The 15,512-nt window shown below is 36.7% G+C and overlaps 1 protein-coding gene across 1 annotated transcript; it reads right to left on the bottom strand.

Annotated features, from left to right (window-relative positions):
• Positions 1 to 786: 786 nt before the first annotated feature.
• LOC132120935 (proline-rich transmembrane protein 2-like) lies at positions 787 to 9,774 on the bottom strand. The gene is made up of 4 exons (XM_059530155.1): positions 9,609 to 9,774; positions 3,045 to 3,355; positions 2,375 to 2,504; positions 787 to 1,276 (listed from the first exon to the last, which is right to left on the bottom strand). The coding sequence occupies exons 1-4, from the start codon at positions 9,772 to 9,774 to the stop codon at positions 1,260 to 1,262; spliced, it is 624 nt and encodes a 207-aa protein (XP_059386138.1). The 3' UTR covers positions 787 to 1,259.
• Between the last annotated feature and the right edge of the window lie 5,738 nt (positions 9,775 to 15,512).

The raw sequence follows: 15,512 nt of genomic DNA, 5'->3' as shown, positions 1-15,512 counted from the left end.
AACAGAAGTGAAATGCACAAAAGCTTCATCCATTCACAACCAGAGAATGATGACATCAGTGTCCCTCGTTACAAACCCAACATCCCAAATCTCAAAATCTCATCAACTTACATTCCTCTTTATATATAAGCTCATAGACTCGGTATTAGCAGTCAAATGTCCCGTTTGGATCTACAGGATGGGTTCATTTACACAATGGCTGATTAATACAATATTGCAAGATTCGGTTGTGATTTGGCTACATTTAGCTCCAGATATTTCAGATTACACAGTGTATATAAATAACCCACCAACACGGTTCAATACAAAGGTTTGCAGCAGACACAGTGTGTTTTTAGAAAGGCTATTATTTTACAACGTGATGTAAATCCATTTAGCCTGTGGGTGCTTGCATAATTCTTTATCAAAAGGGGTGTGGATTATTTTAGGGTTGTTAGCTACATTTTCTGCAAGCAGAACGTTCAAGAACAGTCAAATTTTCTTGAGATAAAGGCAAATGAAAAGAAAGCAAGAAAAAAAAGATTTGATTGACATTTGACAAATTTAAATGAAAAACAAAGAATAATTATAACAGTATTGTGATATAAAACCCCAGCTGTCTGATGGCAGAAAATAAATTAAAAATGTTTTTCTAATTTTTTAAAAGTGTACAGTATATAAGGACATGAGAATAAATAAAAAATATAACTCTTGTTACTAAGATATCTCTCCTCTTTACTCACAGGTTCTCAGAGGTTTTGAAAACTGAACAAATGTTGTCGACATATTAAATCAAGTGATATAAGGACGTGATCACACTGAGGAGATCCACTTCATCACATGTGAGCCACTTGACGATCTTCAGAACAACTGGCGGTTGATTTTCACTGGTTGGAATAATCTGACAAACCTATGTCTGTATTTCGGTTTGGCTTGTTTTCGGCTTCTGGAGAAGGAAAAGTACTTTGGCTTTACCTGCAATTCTCCTCAAAGCCGGCCTGTTTATGTTCAGGTGTGAGAGATTCCAAGGAAGTGCCGAGGAACGAATGCAAGAATAAAACTTTTTTACTCTTTTCTCATTGATGTGTGTGATTTCAGTGAAGCATCTCGTTCCATCTGTTTGAAGGATATTGCAGATCAGCAAGGTTTCTTTCAGAGAGCAAAGTCATCCGTTTATCGATCGCGTATCGTCACAGCAGCAGCGGGGCAAAACTAATGGGCCGTGGTGTTCGGGTCAGTGATCTGATGTGAAGCTGGATTCTGTGGCACACTCACTGCTCTCAGTATTTGACATGAACTGAAAAACACAGATAAATCACGTTAGTGATGTTAAAAACATTAGTCTTATTATTATCTTATTTCTTTATCTTGTATATAATTTATCTTACATTTTTGAGTCAGATCTGCTCACTCCGAACATCATGAATTGCATACTGGGATGCTTTTTAAACTGTATTAAAGGCATCAAATTCATTTTCCCATGGTCCGTTAAAAATGTACACTACCATTCAATCGTTTGGGGTCGGTAAGATTTGTTGATGTTTTTGAAATACGTCTCTTATGCTCAGCAAGGCAGCATTTATTTGATTTAAAAAAAAAATGCTAATATTCAGAAATATTTTTACCATTTAAAATAACTGTTTTCTATTTGAATGCATTTTAATTTATTTCCATGATGCAAAGCCGTATTTTCAGCATCACTGTCACATGATCTTCAGAAATCATTCTAATATGCTGATTTGCTGCTCAGTTAACATTTTTTATTATTATCAGTGTTAAAAACAGTCACCTAATGTTTTTGTGGAAACAGATACATTTCTTTTTTAGGATTCTTTGATGAATAGAAATTTAAAAATGATAGATAGATAGACATACAGACAGACAGACAAAATCCAGTCCTGTCCTTTTTATTACTAAATGCCCAGTTCACTCTGAAAAGTGTCACATAATGGAAGTAAATGGGTTGCGAGTGCGGTTTCATTGATGTTAAATCAGGGGAGAGATTAGACTGGATTCTGTTAGTTACCATCAATGATTTATTTAACAGTGTAAAACATTGGTCTGTCATACACTACATCAATCTGTTGTGTCATTTCTGAGTCATTTGTATTTCATTTATTCTTCATTATTCAAGTCATTAAATGCAGTCCATGTAAATGTCTTCTAATCACCCACAGCTTTGAAGAGCATTTTTCTCACAATTAGAAGAAAAGGCTGAATGTCCATTGGGAAAAAGTAGCAGTATTTAAACACTTCAAAAGCACAGCAAAAGAAAGAAAATCTCCAGCCACAAAGGAATCTCTGCTTCCTGACCTACTTAGATGTCCTATGCATAGAGTAATGATTCAGATAATTTGTTCTGCATAAATATCCAGCATAGTTAGAGATGGCTTACTTGACAGATTGACTGCGCATGCTACGATGATGATGGCTCCTCCCACTAGAGAGACAACAGAGAGCAGCTTGGCCACGCGACCCAGTCGCCGCGCTCCGTCTATGTTCCCCTGCTCCAGACTGTTCCGGGACTAACAGAACATGACAGTGAGATCTGAGCTTCCATTAAAGCACTTTACATATTCACCAGTGTAACACACAATGAACAATTCAGTCTGGTTTACTGCAGGAAAAATAATAACTTCTGTTCCTACACAGACAAAAGATTTTTCTTTTTAAAAAGGATTTTAAACATTCTATTAGACGTACGATGTGTTAGAATGTAAATCTAATTATTAAAATGTAATATAAATTAGGATATAATCATTCCTCCAGAAAAGTAATAGGGTTGATGGTAACTGGGTTGACGTGTATATTTGCTAATTATCTGGGGGGGAAAATCTATATATGTATTTGTATATTAAATTCATACAAATACTGGAAGCTATTGGATTTTTATATTTTTAGTCAAATATTATTATTAACACATTTAAGTGTTTAAAAAATATTAACTTTTAAAACAAATATGTAAGAAAAAAACTAAAACAATATAAACACAACGTCACGTTAAAATGTAGCATATTAGGGACACAATCTTGTAGAATGACCCAAATGGCCCAACTATTACATACCATGATGGAGTAAACGAATCCCACAATGTTGATTGGCCAGGCAGGGCAGAAGCAGGCGATGATGGCGAGGATGAGGTAGTCTTTGGGTTTGGAGCGGTCCATCGGGGGGTTGGTGGCGATACTGGAGTGACGTGAAATGGAGGGCCGTGGGGAGAACGCTGTGTAGGTGATGGAGCTGGAGCGGCTGCCCATCCGAGTGCGGCCCACATGTGGATGGTGAGAGTGAGGGAGAGAATGATGCCGGCGAGGAGGAGATGAGACAGTGGGTTTGGAGGTAGAAGCATCATTTGGGGAAGAACAAATCCTATCGACTAAAAAAACAAAAAAAGAGAGGATGTAAGCAAACTAAATGAGGAGACAAAAGTACACATTCTTAAAGAATTCATACAGCACTAGTGAATTATATTTTTTTGTGTAATTTAAATAAGTTTATTCTGCTCACCAAGGTTGCATTTATTTAATAAAAAATAGTTATATTGTGAAATATTTTTATTATTTAAAATAATTGTTTTCTATTTGAATATATTTTAAAATGTAATTTATTCCTTTGATCAAAGCTAAATTTTGAGCATTATTACTCCAGTCTTTAGTGTCACAAGATCCTTCAGAAATCATTCTAATATACAGATTTCCTGAAACATTTCTTATTACTATCAATGTTAAAAACTATCAATGTTGTGCTGCTTCTTATTTTTCTGGAAACTGTGATACATATGGGGTTATACCTTTATATTTTGAGCACGAACTGAGTTTTGTGGAGAAAATGTTCATCTAGCAAAGAAGAAAGTATGCAAGAAAATCAAATTTGCATTTAAAAAAAAAAATTTTTTGGGGGGGGGGGTTTTGCAGACCTTCTCTTTTGCACATGCTACATTTCACTAGCTTGCTCACCTGATGCCCGCCCTCAGTCCTCTCTAAAAGCAGACGGCTCGCTTGCTTAACACAACCCAGAGTTACAATATGCCATAATTCCAGCCAATCAGAGATGCAGCTGCTAAATTCTGATTGGCTTCTTCGACAACCAATCACAACATTCCCTGCATTACTGACAACAGCAGAGGAAATCTTAGAGGCATGTTAACTGCAAAATAATTAGGAATTAAGGTGAAGAATTAGGTGTAAATTCACCAGGAACCATTTAGTCGGCAGCACGACCATTTTCCAGAACTACAACCTTCCTGGAGTTTCCTCATGTACAAGGTGTCAGGTAAAGAGTCCTAAAAAATGACCTCTATTAAAAAGAATCACATACTGAAATGTAGTAAAATACTTAAAGACCGATTTATTTTTTCAGTATCTCTGAAAATTAGAATATTGTGAAAAGGTTCAATTTTGAAGGCACCTGGTGCAACACTCTAATCAGCTAATTAACTCAAAACCTGCAAAGGCCTTTAAATGGTTTCTCAGTCTAGTTCTGTAGGCTACACAATCAATGGGAAGACTGCTGACTTGACAGTTGTCCAAAAGACGACAATTGACACCTTGCACAAGGAGGACAAGACACGGAAGGTCATTGCAAAAGAGGCTGGCTGTTCACAGAGCTCTGTGTCCATGCACATTAAGAGAGGCGAAGGGAAGGAAAAGATGTGGTAGAAAAAAAAGTGTACAAGCAATAGCGATAACCGCACCCTGGAGAGGATTGTGAAACAAAACCCGTTCAAAAATGTGGGGGAGGTTCAGAAAGAGTGGACTTCAGCTGGAGTCAGTGCTTCAAGAACCACTACACACAGACGTATGCAAGACATGGGTTTCAACTGTCGCATTCCTTGTGTCAAGCCACTTTTGAACAACAGACAGCATCAGAAGCGTCTCGCCTGGGCTAAAGACAAAAAGGACTGGACTGCTGCTGAGTGGTCCAAAGTTATGTTCTCTGATGAAAGTAAATTTTGCATTTCCTTTGGATATCAGGGTCCCAGAGACTGGAGGAAGAGAGGAGAGGCACACAATACTACTAAACAACAAAAACAACACAGCATATCAACTACTTTGTTTTTAATTAATTAATCAATTGCAGTTTGCAAACAATATGCTCAAACTTCAAAGGGTTAATTCACCCAAAATGGAAAATTATGTCATTTATGACTCACCCTCATGTCGTTCCAAACCAGTTCATCTTCAGAACACAGTTTAAGATATTTTTTATTTAGTCTGAGAGCTTTCTGTCCCTCCATTGAAACTGTGTGTACGGTCTACTGTCCATGTCCAGAAAGGTAAGAAAAACATCATCAAAGTAGTCCATGTGACATCAGAGGGTCAGTTAGAATTAGTTGAAGCATTGAAAATACATTTTGGTCCAAAAATAGCAAAAACTACCGACTTTATTCAGCATTGTCTTCTCTTCCGTGTCTGTTGTGAGAGAGTTCAAAACAAAGCAGTTTGTGATGTCCAGTTCGCGAACGAATCATTCGATGTAACCGGATCTTTTTGAACCAGTTCACCAAATCAAAACTGAAACATTTGAAACGGTTCGCGTCTTCAATAAGAATTAATCCACAAATGACTTAAGATGTTAACTTTTTTAATGTGGCTGACACTCCCTCTGAGTTAAAACAAACCAATATCCCGGAGTAATTCATTTACTCAAACAGTACACTGACTTAACTGCTGTGAAGAGAGAACTGAAGATGAACACCGAGCCGAGCCAGATAACGAACAAACGATTGACTCGTTCTCGAGTCAAGAACCGGTTGCATTGGTTTTCGGATCACCAGTAGTGATGGGAAGTTTGTTTTTTTCCGGTGAACTGGTTCTTTCGGACAGTTCGATTCAATAAACCAGTTAAAATAAAAACGGTTCACCAGTTTTTTTGCACTCAACTTAATGACGTCATTGGCGATGATTGGCCTTCATTCAAGTCTTCGGTTTACCCGCGCTCATAACATTAGCACAGAATCAGTTCAGAATCAATCACCAAAAGAACCAGTTCTGCTTCACACTGAATCACACATGCGCAGTATCATCAGCTCCTCGGTTTGCGTCCGACAGAAACCGTTCTCGTTTCAGTGTACAAATAAATGTTGAATAAATTATTAATTATTATTATTCTGCGTAGTTTGAAGAGAAACATTTTTAAATCTTCAACCTGGATACATATATTCTTTAATCAGGAAGAGGGTGGGGGGGTCAAATAGGGGGTCAAGGCGTTTTTTGGCAGGGTCTTGAGACCCCCCAAGACCCCCCCGGCGCCGCCGGTGCCAATAGGACTTGGCACCTGCACACAGTGCCAAAGCTTCCAGTACCTGTCTTAAGGACCATGGTATCTCTGTTCTTAATTAGCCAGCAAACTCGCCTGACCTTAACCCCATAGAAAATCTATGGGGTGTTGTGAAGAGGAAGATGCGAAATGCCAGACCCAACAATGCAGAAGAGCTGAAGGCTACTATCAGAGCAGCCTGGGCTCTCCTAACACCTGAGCAGTGCCACAGACTGATCGACTCCATGCCACGCCGCATTGCTGCAGTAATTCAGGCAAAAGGAGCCCCAACTGAGTATTGAGTGCTGTACATGCTCATACTTTTCATGTTCATACTTTTCAGTTGGCCAAGATTTCTAAAAATCCTTTCTTTGTTTTGGTCTTAAGTAATATTCAAATTTTCTGAGATACTGAATTTGGGATTTTCCTTAGTTGTCATTTATAATCATCAAAACTAAAAGAAATAAACATTTGAAATATATCAGTCTTTGTGTAATGAATGAATATAATAGAAAAGTTTCAGTTTTTGAATGGAATTAGTGAAATAAATCAACTTTTTGATAATATTCTAATTATATGACCAGCACCTGAATATCAGTTATAAATAAGTAAATACAATATGAATAGTTATTAAGACAATTGGTAAATTGTGCTTGGAAAAAATGTGATCAGAATATCAACTTGAATAATAATTATGCATGCACTGTATTTTTCCTCTGCTGTTGTCAGTAATGCAGGGGATGTTGTGATTGGTTGTCAAAGCAGCCAATCATAATTTAGTAGCTTTGTCTCTGATTGGCTGGAATTATGGCATATTGTAACTCTGGGTTGTGTTAAGCGAGCGAGCCATCTGCTTTTAGAGAGGACTGAGGTCGGGCATCAGGTGAGCAAGCTAGTGAAATGTTGCACGTGCAAAAGAAAAGGTCTGCACAAACCCAAAAACTTATTTTAAATGCAAAATTGATTTTCATGCACTCAAAGTTATTTTTTGTGAGATGAACATTTTCTCCATAAAACACAGTTTGTGCACGTGCATAATGAACTTATGCACACTCAAAATATGATCTTTCACGCTCAAAATTGTGGCAGAGATATAACCCCATAGATAAACTACCATTTAACAGTTTGAAAAGGAAAGATAAAAAAGAAAGAAAAAATATATACTTTTATTTAGCAAGGACACATTAAATTAGTAATAATAGTAAAGACCTTTCTAATGTTAAATACGATTTCAGTTTCAAATAAATGCTGTTCTTTTGAACACTGATGAAAAAGATGAGTTCTACAAAAATATTAAGCAACAAAAACTGTTTTTAACATTAATAATAATAAGAACCATTATTATAAACATCAGTGCAGGATAGAATTTCTGAAGGATCATGTGACACTGAAGACTGAAGTAATGATGCTGAAATTCAACTTTGCATCACAGTAATAGATGACATTTTAAAATATATTCAAAAAAGAAAAAACACATTGTACTATAATATTTTTAGCTGTCTGCTATCATTGTTTGTCTCACCATGTTTTCCTCCAATTGTGATGCTTATAGAAACGCAGGATAGCGTGCTCTTGAAACCAACTTTGATTAAATAGCCACCAATGCAATTAATTCACTAATCTCTGCCATGCCTTTCAGCCCCTCCTGCCAGAAAGACCATTTGGCAATTTTAATCAGGATGCACAACTTTCATTTAATTAAGAGCATTTACAACTCACTCAGCGACTGTAAAAAGAAAAGAAAAAAAAAATCCCGCTCTTAACCTCAAACGAACTCCTCAGAGCATCACCGAGCCACAATAAACAACAAAGTTGTCATGAGCTGTTGTGCTTGTCCACTGCCAGCTCTCAGTCATTCTGTGGTGAGTAACAAAGAAATGCCCCTCAGAAGAGCCTGTGCATTATTTACAATGATCGGATTTGCTGTGCGGCAAACTATTCCTCTAGCAGTGGTGCTGGGAAGTGCTTTTTAAATTAATCTTCACTTTTAGCTTTTATTTTTGCTTTTTTAAACCTATTTGCTAATTCAATCCTGAAAGTATGCATCATATATTTATTATTTTAATATTCTCAATATTTTTGTGTAACCAGGATCAGAAAATAACCATTTTTGAGCAATAATAATATATTTCCCAGATATTTAAAATACGGGGACAGAATGTGCCTCTGTAGTGAATTGCTCTTTTTGATTTGGTACCTAGTGTTTGATTTAATGATATTCTATTCTCGGCCTGTCTATTTCTGGTTTAAGTGGCTCTGCAGTGACTCGCTCCAACAGTGGCAGTAGTTGCCTGTACCTGTCAGATATCTGTATGTTGAATATGTGTCTAATGAAGCGGTTTTTCATTAAAAAAAACTCTAAAGACTGAACATGAAGAAAACTCCTAGACCTGACACAGGAATTTACAGCTGCTTTTGTGTTTGATATCAAATTGGGTCAGAGTTGTTATTGTTAATTAAGACTCATTTAAAATGAAATAAAAATATAGATGAAAAACAGTATTGAATTGGTATTTGATATTGAATCTGTTTTGTTATTGTTAATTTACACTATTAAAAATAGCTGAAATAAAGGTGAAGATGAAATGAAACTAAACAGACACACACACACACACACACACATATATATATATATATAAAACGAAAATATAAAAATAAAAGCTAATTCAAATTAAAATAAAATACTAAAATATGTATACATTCTGTAAAAGAAAAATAACACACACACACACACTAAAAAAACATAAGCTTATACATAAATTTATTTTATGTATAAGCATGTATAAATATTTAGCACCTAACTAAAAAAGTACTATGTCCTAAACCTGACCTGAAAAAATACATAAATAATAAAACACATATCTAATAAACAAACAGGTGAAAATATATAAATAAAAGCTTATTCAAATTGTTAATAAATTAATACAACTACATTCTATATACAAATAATATATACATAATATGTGTGCATGTGTATATATATATATATATATATATATATATATATATATATATATAAGCTAATTCAGATTATTAATAAATTCAATAATAGCATATAAATATTCCTAAAATCATTTTACGTCTATTTTTTTTTAACCAAAATTTAGTCGGTGTCTTTTTGTACAGCTGCAGTTTTTGAGCTCTAAAAACACTCACTCTCTCATCTCTGTTTAATTACATGCGATTTTTAAAGTCTTTATCCTGATTGCTGTATGCAAATGACCGTAGTGTGACTGGCACAGCAGGACCTGAAAGTCCCCAATGTTTTCTTCCTGGAGACAGAGCAGACGCTTTCATTTAAATTATTTGTATCCCTTTCCCCTCACACAACCCTCCCAGAATGACATATTATTGATGAAATGATGAACTACCACTCTCAGCTTTCTCCTTGACTGTAACGGTGACCTCTCCCGAGCGCCGCACATCCTCATTGGACTTCTGGGGGAAAGTGAGGGGGCGCAGACATGGGAATGAGTCCGATCCGACCCCGGTGGTCCCTGGCTGGTTTGTGACAGGGCCCGGGGTCTGGCAGCTCATCGGCTCCTCGTCCTGGGTACAAACCAGAGAGCCCAATGATGCCTGGCGGTACTTGGTTTCCATAAAGACGACGGAGGGTGTGAATGTGGCAGTGTAGCGCTGATGTTCAGACGGTGTCCCGTGTCACTACAAACAGGAGAAAAATAGTGAGATTTATGTGCACAGGAGATGAATCTCATTACCATCTGAGATGAGCGCACAGAAACGCATGATGAGATGCAAACTCACGCTCCAGATCATAGTGTCAGCACACACATCATATCCCTCACACTTCAGCATCCCAGAGAGGTATTTTCACACAAAACAACTGCTCAGTTAAAATATATATTTTTTATCATAGCAATGGTTTGTTCATTAGCCTAATGCATGCTTGTTTAACACATAGGTCATGAAACTGACCTCAGTTACAGAGATAGATCTTACAACATTCCTTTTCACAGCAGGAGAATTCATATAGATTCCAATAATAGATTTTAGTATACCCTTAAAACCATATTTATTCAACTATACACTAAAGTCAGTAAAATAAGGCCCAACGTACAGTGATAATACAGGAAAATGTGGTCATTTTCAGCTAGGACATTATTTGCTTTTCTTTATTCTCGTTTTTCTAATATAAAGGTTAAGTGAGATAGTTAAACTCACGAAAAAAAAACGTAAAATCGTCACAGTAAATACTGTATGTAGGAACATATGATGAAAAACATGCGCGGACAACATGAGGGCACACAGACAAAGCCGTGGGGAAAAGAGACATATGGAGGAGAGAGAGGGGGGGGGGGTAACATATTTTAGTCCATAGTTCATATATAAGATACCCTATCGATACCATATACGAAGATACCATAACGAATATGAAGATTAATTAATAACGATGCACAATGTATTATACACTGTAAGCTGTTCTTTGTCCTCATGCATCCATAACACAGGTACAATTCACCTATCCAGGTCGGGAAACGTTTTGTTTTCTAATAAAACAAAGGGATGTCTCTCCCATAGACATAAAAAAAATCATTCAGACGTTGATTAATAGGCTACACACATATACATATATATCACATAAATAAACAGCTACCTTAGACCGCGCGATTCCAGCCAGTGTGAGGTTAGAGTCGCACGTACGCCTTTAGTTCATTTGCATGAACTGTCTGTCGCTCTGCCGATTCGAATGAAAATTCTATATTCCAGCGTGACATTCAAATATACATCAAAGGAAAAATGCCGCGTGAATGGCCCGCTGCTGTGGTGTGGTCTGCTGCTGGGATCATCACTGACTGACGGGAGGAGACAACAACAGCGTGACATGAGCACACTACACGCGCTGGAAAACACTGCGATTTATAGATAGAAAAATACAATTATGAAGGCTGATTAAAGGCAATAGCCCATGACAATTAAATAGATACACGGTGCAATTAAGCATTTCGACAAAATAAGTTACACATTTAAGCAGAATTACTCAGTAAGAATGTAACATTGCAATGTAAACTCACTAATTTAAGATAGGCTACACTGAAAAATAAAGTAGATATTTTTTAAGGGGAAAGTATTAATTACATTATAGTGTTTATAATAAATTATAATTGGAAGGCTTTTGTAATAGCCCATTACTTTTGAAAATGAAAAGTATTAATTTATACTTTGATATTTTCTTTTTAAATATATTTCACCATAACTCATAACACTGAAATACAGCAGACAATGGCACCTTTGGAACTAAAAAGCAAATAACTAAGGAGTCTTCAAAAAAAAAGATATGCACCTTTACTAATTTACAGTGAAAACCAGTGAATATTTCTAGAGTTTTTACTTAGTATAGGCTATATCACCACTAATTCAGTTAATGATATGTAGTTATAAACTGTAATATACATGACCCAATCTGCAATTTTAATTTGAAAGTTTAAAAAGGTAATAAAAAAACTTCGTGTGAGATGTACCCCTGAAAGTAACAGTTCCACAGGGATGTCAGGCTGGCTGAAGGACTGTGTGTGTGAGTCATGAATAAGCAGTGTTGACTGCAGACACATCTACTCACCAACAACACATTTACATTCACTTCCAGTTCAAAACGCAAATACTGAATGACAAGTCAAGGATTATACAGACTCCTCTAAGAATATATGGACAATGAAGCCTTAGCTAAAATGCAGGACTATTGCAGTGGATAAAACACCAAGCAAGGGGAACCATATGACAACACACTTTTTTCCAGAAATGTTTTATAGGTTTGAAGTTATAAAACAATATAACATTTCGTTTAGGTTGTTTCATGAAAAAGAAAAAATAACTATAAAACTTATGCTTTTACTGTAATAAATGCTAAAATCTCTTTAATGACATACTTTTGCATAACAAACCAAAATAAAGCTCATACATTCTATTGCCTTTGTACTCTTGCTTTTCCAGAATATATTAAAAGAACAGTGCATTTTAAATGGATCGGACTTTGTGCACATTTCTCTCCTGATTCAGACGAGACGACTTCATTTTATGGATAGAGGACTCATATTTTAGGTTTGAAGCTTAAAACATCTTAGTGATGTTTTTTTTTTTTTTTACAAACATGCCACTTTTTGCTTCGCAAGACAGTCATTGATGGACTGGAGTGGTGTGGATTGTTTTTATCAGCTGTTTGGACTCATTCTGACGGCACCCATTCACTACAGAAATGATGTAATGCTAAATTTCTTCAAATCTGTTCTGATGAAGAAACCACCTCACCTACATCAAAGCTATGTGCTTTTTATGAATGAGCTTTTTCTCTGCAGTCAGTTTTCTCTGTGTGTCAGAGACGCATGATGCATCTGTGACAGACTCCCTAGTATGCATCGAGTTCAGAAAAAAGACGAGACATTGGCACAAAAAGCATTATAACAGCTCATGAAATGCTAAAACTCTTTGGTTGCTTTGACTAACTTTCTGTAAAAATTGGACCGATTTCTTCAACTACTTGCTCACAAAAACTATTTTCTAACCATATTTTGGCTTCAGAACCACAACTCCCCTAATTTCATATTTGGGGAACTATTAATTTTGCACCTTCAAAAAACATCTTAAGAGCATTATTATGAAATGTAATTATTTTGTTTTGGAAGTTATTTCAAAATAGTTTCTACATGCAGGTGATTGAATAAATCCTTCCATTTTATACAAAATACTAATTTGTCAACAAACATTTGCAGGGTTCCCACTTTTTTTCAGTGATCATTTTCAAGGACATTTCCTGGACAGTAATTTATTTACGATGACAATAAAAGACTAGGATCATGCCCTAAAGTAATATATTCCTCTCTACAGAAGTCTAAAACATAATTTCAGTACCATTGAAGAGAAAAAAAAAAATACAAAATATTCAACCCTTTCCTGGAAATTTTACTTTTTCTCTAATTTGTAATCAGTTTTTCCAGGATGTGTGGGAACCCTGATTTGGCTTATAAATGGTCTTAGTCTGAATTAGCAGAATGCCTCTGAATTCTTTAAGAGCCAGATTTACAGCATTTGCCAGTGCAAAACCCAGTCATGAAGAAACTACAACCCGAATTCCGGAAAAGTTGGGACGTTTTTTAAATTTTAATAAAATGAAAACTAAAGGAATTTCAAAATCACATGAGCCAATATTTTATTCACAATAGAACATAGATAACGTAGCAAATGTTTAAACTGAGAAATTTTACACTTTTATCCACTTAATTAGCTCATTTAAAATTTAATGCCTGCTACAGGTCTCAAAAAAGTTGGCACGGGGGCAACAAATGGCTAAAAAAGCAAGCAGTTTTGAAAAGATTTAGCTGGGAGAACATCTAGTGATTAATTAAGTTAATTGATATCAGGTCTGTAACATGATTAGCTATAAAAGCTTTGTCTTAGAGAAGCAGAGTCTCTCAGAAGTAAAGATGGGCAGAGGCTCTCCAATCTGTGAAAGACTGCGTAAAAGAATTGTGGAAAACTTTAAAAACAATGTTCCTCAACGTCAAATTGCAAAGGCTTTGCAAATCTCATCTACAGTGCATAACATCATCAAAAGATTCAGAGAAACTGGAGAAATCTCTGTGCGTAAGGGACAAGGCCGGAGACCTTTATTGGATGCCCGTGGTCTTCGGGCTCTCAGACGACACTGCATCACTCATCGGCATGATTGTGTCAATGACATTACTAAATGGGCCCAGGAATACTTTCAGAAACCACTGTCAGTAAACACAATCCGCCGTGCCATCAGCAGATGCCAACTAAAGCTCTATCATGCAAAAAGGAAGCCATATGTGAACATGGTCCAGAAGCGCCGTCGTGTCCTGTGGGCCAAGGCTCATTTAAAATGGACTATTTCAAAGTGGAATAGTGTTTTATGGTCAGACGAGTCCAAATTTGACATTCTTGTTGGAAATCACGGACGCCGTGTCCTCCGGGCTAAAGAGGAGGGAGACCTTCCAGCATGTTATCAGCGTTCAGTTCAAAAGCCAGCATCTCTGATGGTATGGGGGTGCATAAGTGCATACGGTATGGGCAGCTTGCATGTTTTGGAAGGCTCTGTGAATGCTGAAAGGTATATAAAGGTTTTAGAGCAACATATGCTTCCCTCCAAACAACGTCTATTTCAGGGAAGGCCTTGTTTATTTCAGCAGGACAATGCAAAACCACATACTGCAGCTATAACAACAGCATGGCTTCGTCGTAGAAGAGTCCGGGTGCTAACCTGGCCTGCCTGCAGTCCAGATCTTTCACCTATAGAGAACATTTGGCGCATCATTAAACGAAAAATACGTCAAAGACGACCACGAACTCTTCAGCAGCTGGAAATCTATATAAGGCAAGAATGTGACCAAATTCCAACAGCAAAACTCCAGCAACTCATAGCCTCAATGCCCAGACGTCTTCAAACTGTTTTGAAAAGAAAAGGAGATGCTACACCATGGTAAACATGCCCCGTCCCAACTATTTTGAGACCTGTAGCAGAAATCAAAATTGAAATGAGCTCTTTGTGCATAAAATTGTAAACTTTCTCAGTTTAAACATTTGCTACGTTATCTATGTTCTATTGTGAATAAAATATTGGCTCATGTGATTTGAAATTCCTTTAGTTTTCATTTTATTAAAATTTAAAAAACGTCCCAACTTTTCCGGAATTCGGGTTGTACTGTCAGAGTTTACAAAAGACATGCATAAGTCGTGGCCTAATGGTTAGAGTCAGACTGGCAATCGAAAGGTTGTGAGTTCGAGTCTCGGGCTGGCAGGAATTGTAGGTGGGCGGAGTGAATGTACAGCGCTCTCTCCACCCTCAATACCACGACTTAGGTGCCCTTGAGCAAGGCATCGAACCCCCAACCCAACTGCTCCCCGGGCGCCACAGCATAAATGGTTGCCCACAGCTCCGGGTGTGTGTTCAGTGTGTGTGTTCACTGCTGTGTGTGTGTGCACTTCGGATGGGTTAAATGCAGAGCACGAATTCTGAGTATGGGTCACCATACTTGGCCGTATGTCATGTCACTTCAATGAAAAATGAGGGATGAAGAGAGAGATTTGCAGCTGACCTTGCATATGCATTTGTAGTTTCCCTTTTAGATGAAAAAATTATGAGAATCACTGACAGCATCACACAGATCTCAAACCTATATTTCTGTAAATTATGATTTTGAGAATACAGAAGATTTACTGGTTCACCTCGAGTGGTTTTATAAAACAAATAATCTAAAGTATAACACCCAATTAGTTATGTAAAAAAAACTCACTGAACTTCA

Source organism: Carassius carassius, chromosome 39 (assembly GCF_963082965.1).
Source record: "Carassius carassius chromosome 39, fCarCar2.1, whole genome shotgun sequence".
In the NCBI taxonomy this organism is placed as follows: Eukaryota; Metazoa; Chordata; class Actinopteri; order Cypriniformes; family Cyprinidae; genus Carassius; species Carassius carassius.
This window is presented reverse-complemented; position numbering and strand designations above follow the sequence as displayed.

Excerpts from the sequence above, each read along its gene's own strand:
- LOC132120935 (XM_059530155.1), bottom strand. The coding sequence starts at position 9,774 with ATGAGCTGCCAGACCCCGGGCCCTGTCACAAACCAGCCAGGGACCACC. Across the intron at positions 3,356-9,608 it reads CAAGGAGAAAGCTGAGAGTG|TCGATAGGATTTGTTCTTCC; the intron begins GTAGTTCATCAT and ends TTGTTTTTTTAG. Across the intron at positions 2,505-3,044 it reads GATTCGTTTACTCCATCATG|TCCCGGAACAGTCTGGAGCA; the intron begins GTATGTAATAGT and ends ATGTTCTGTTAG.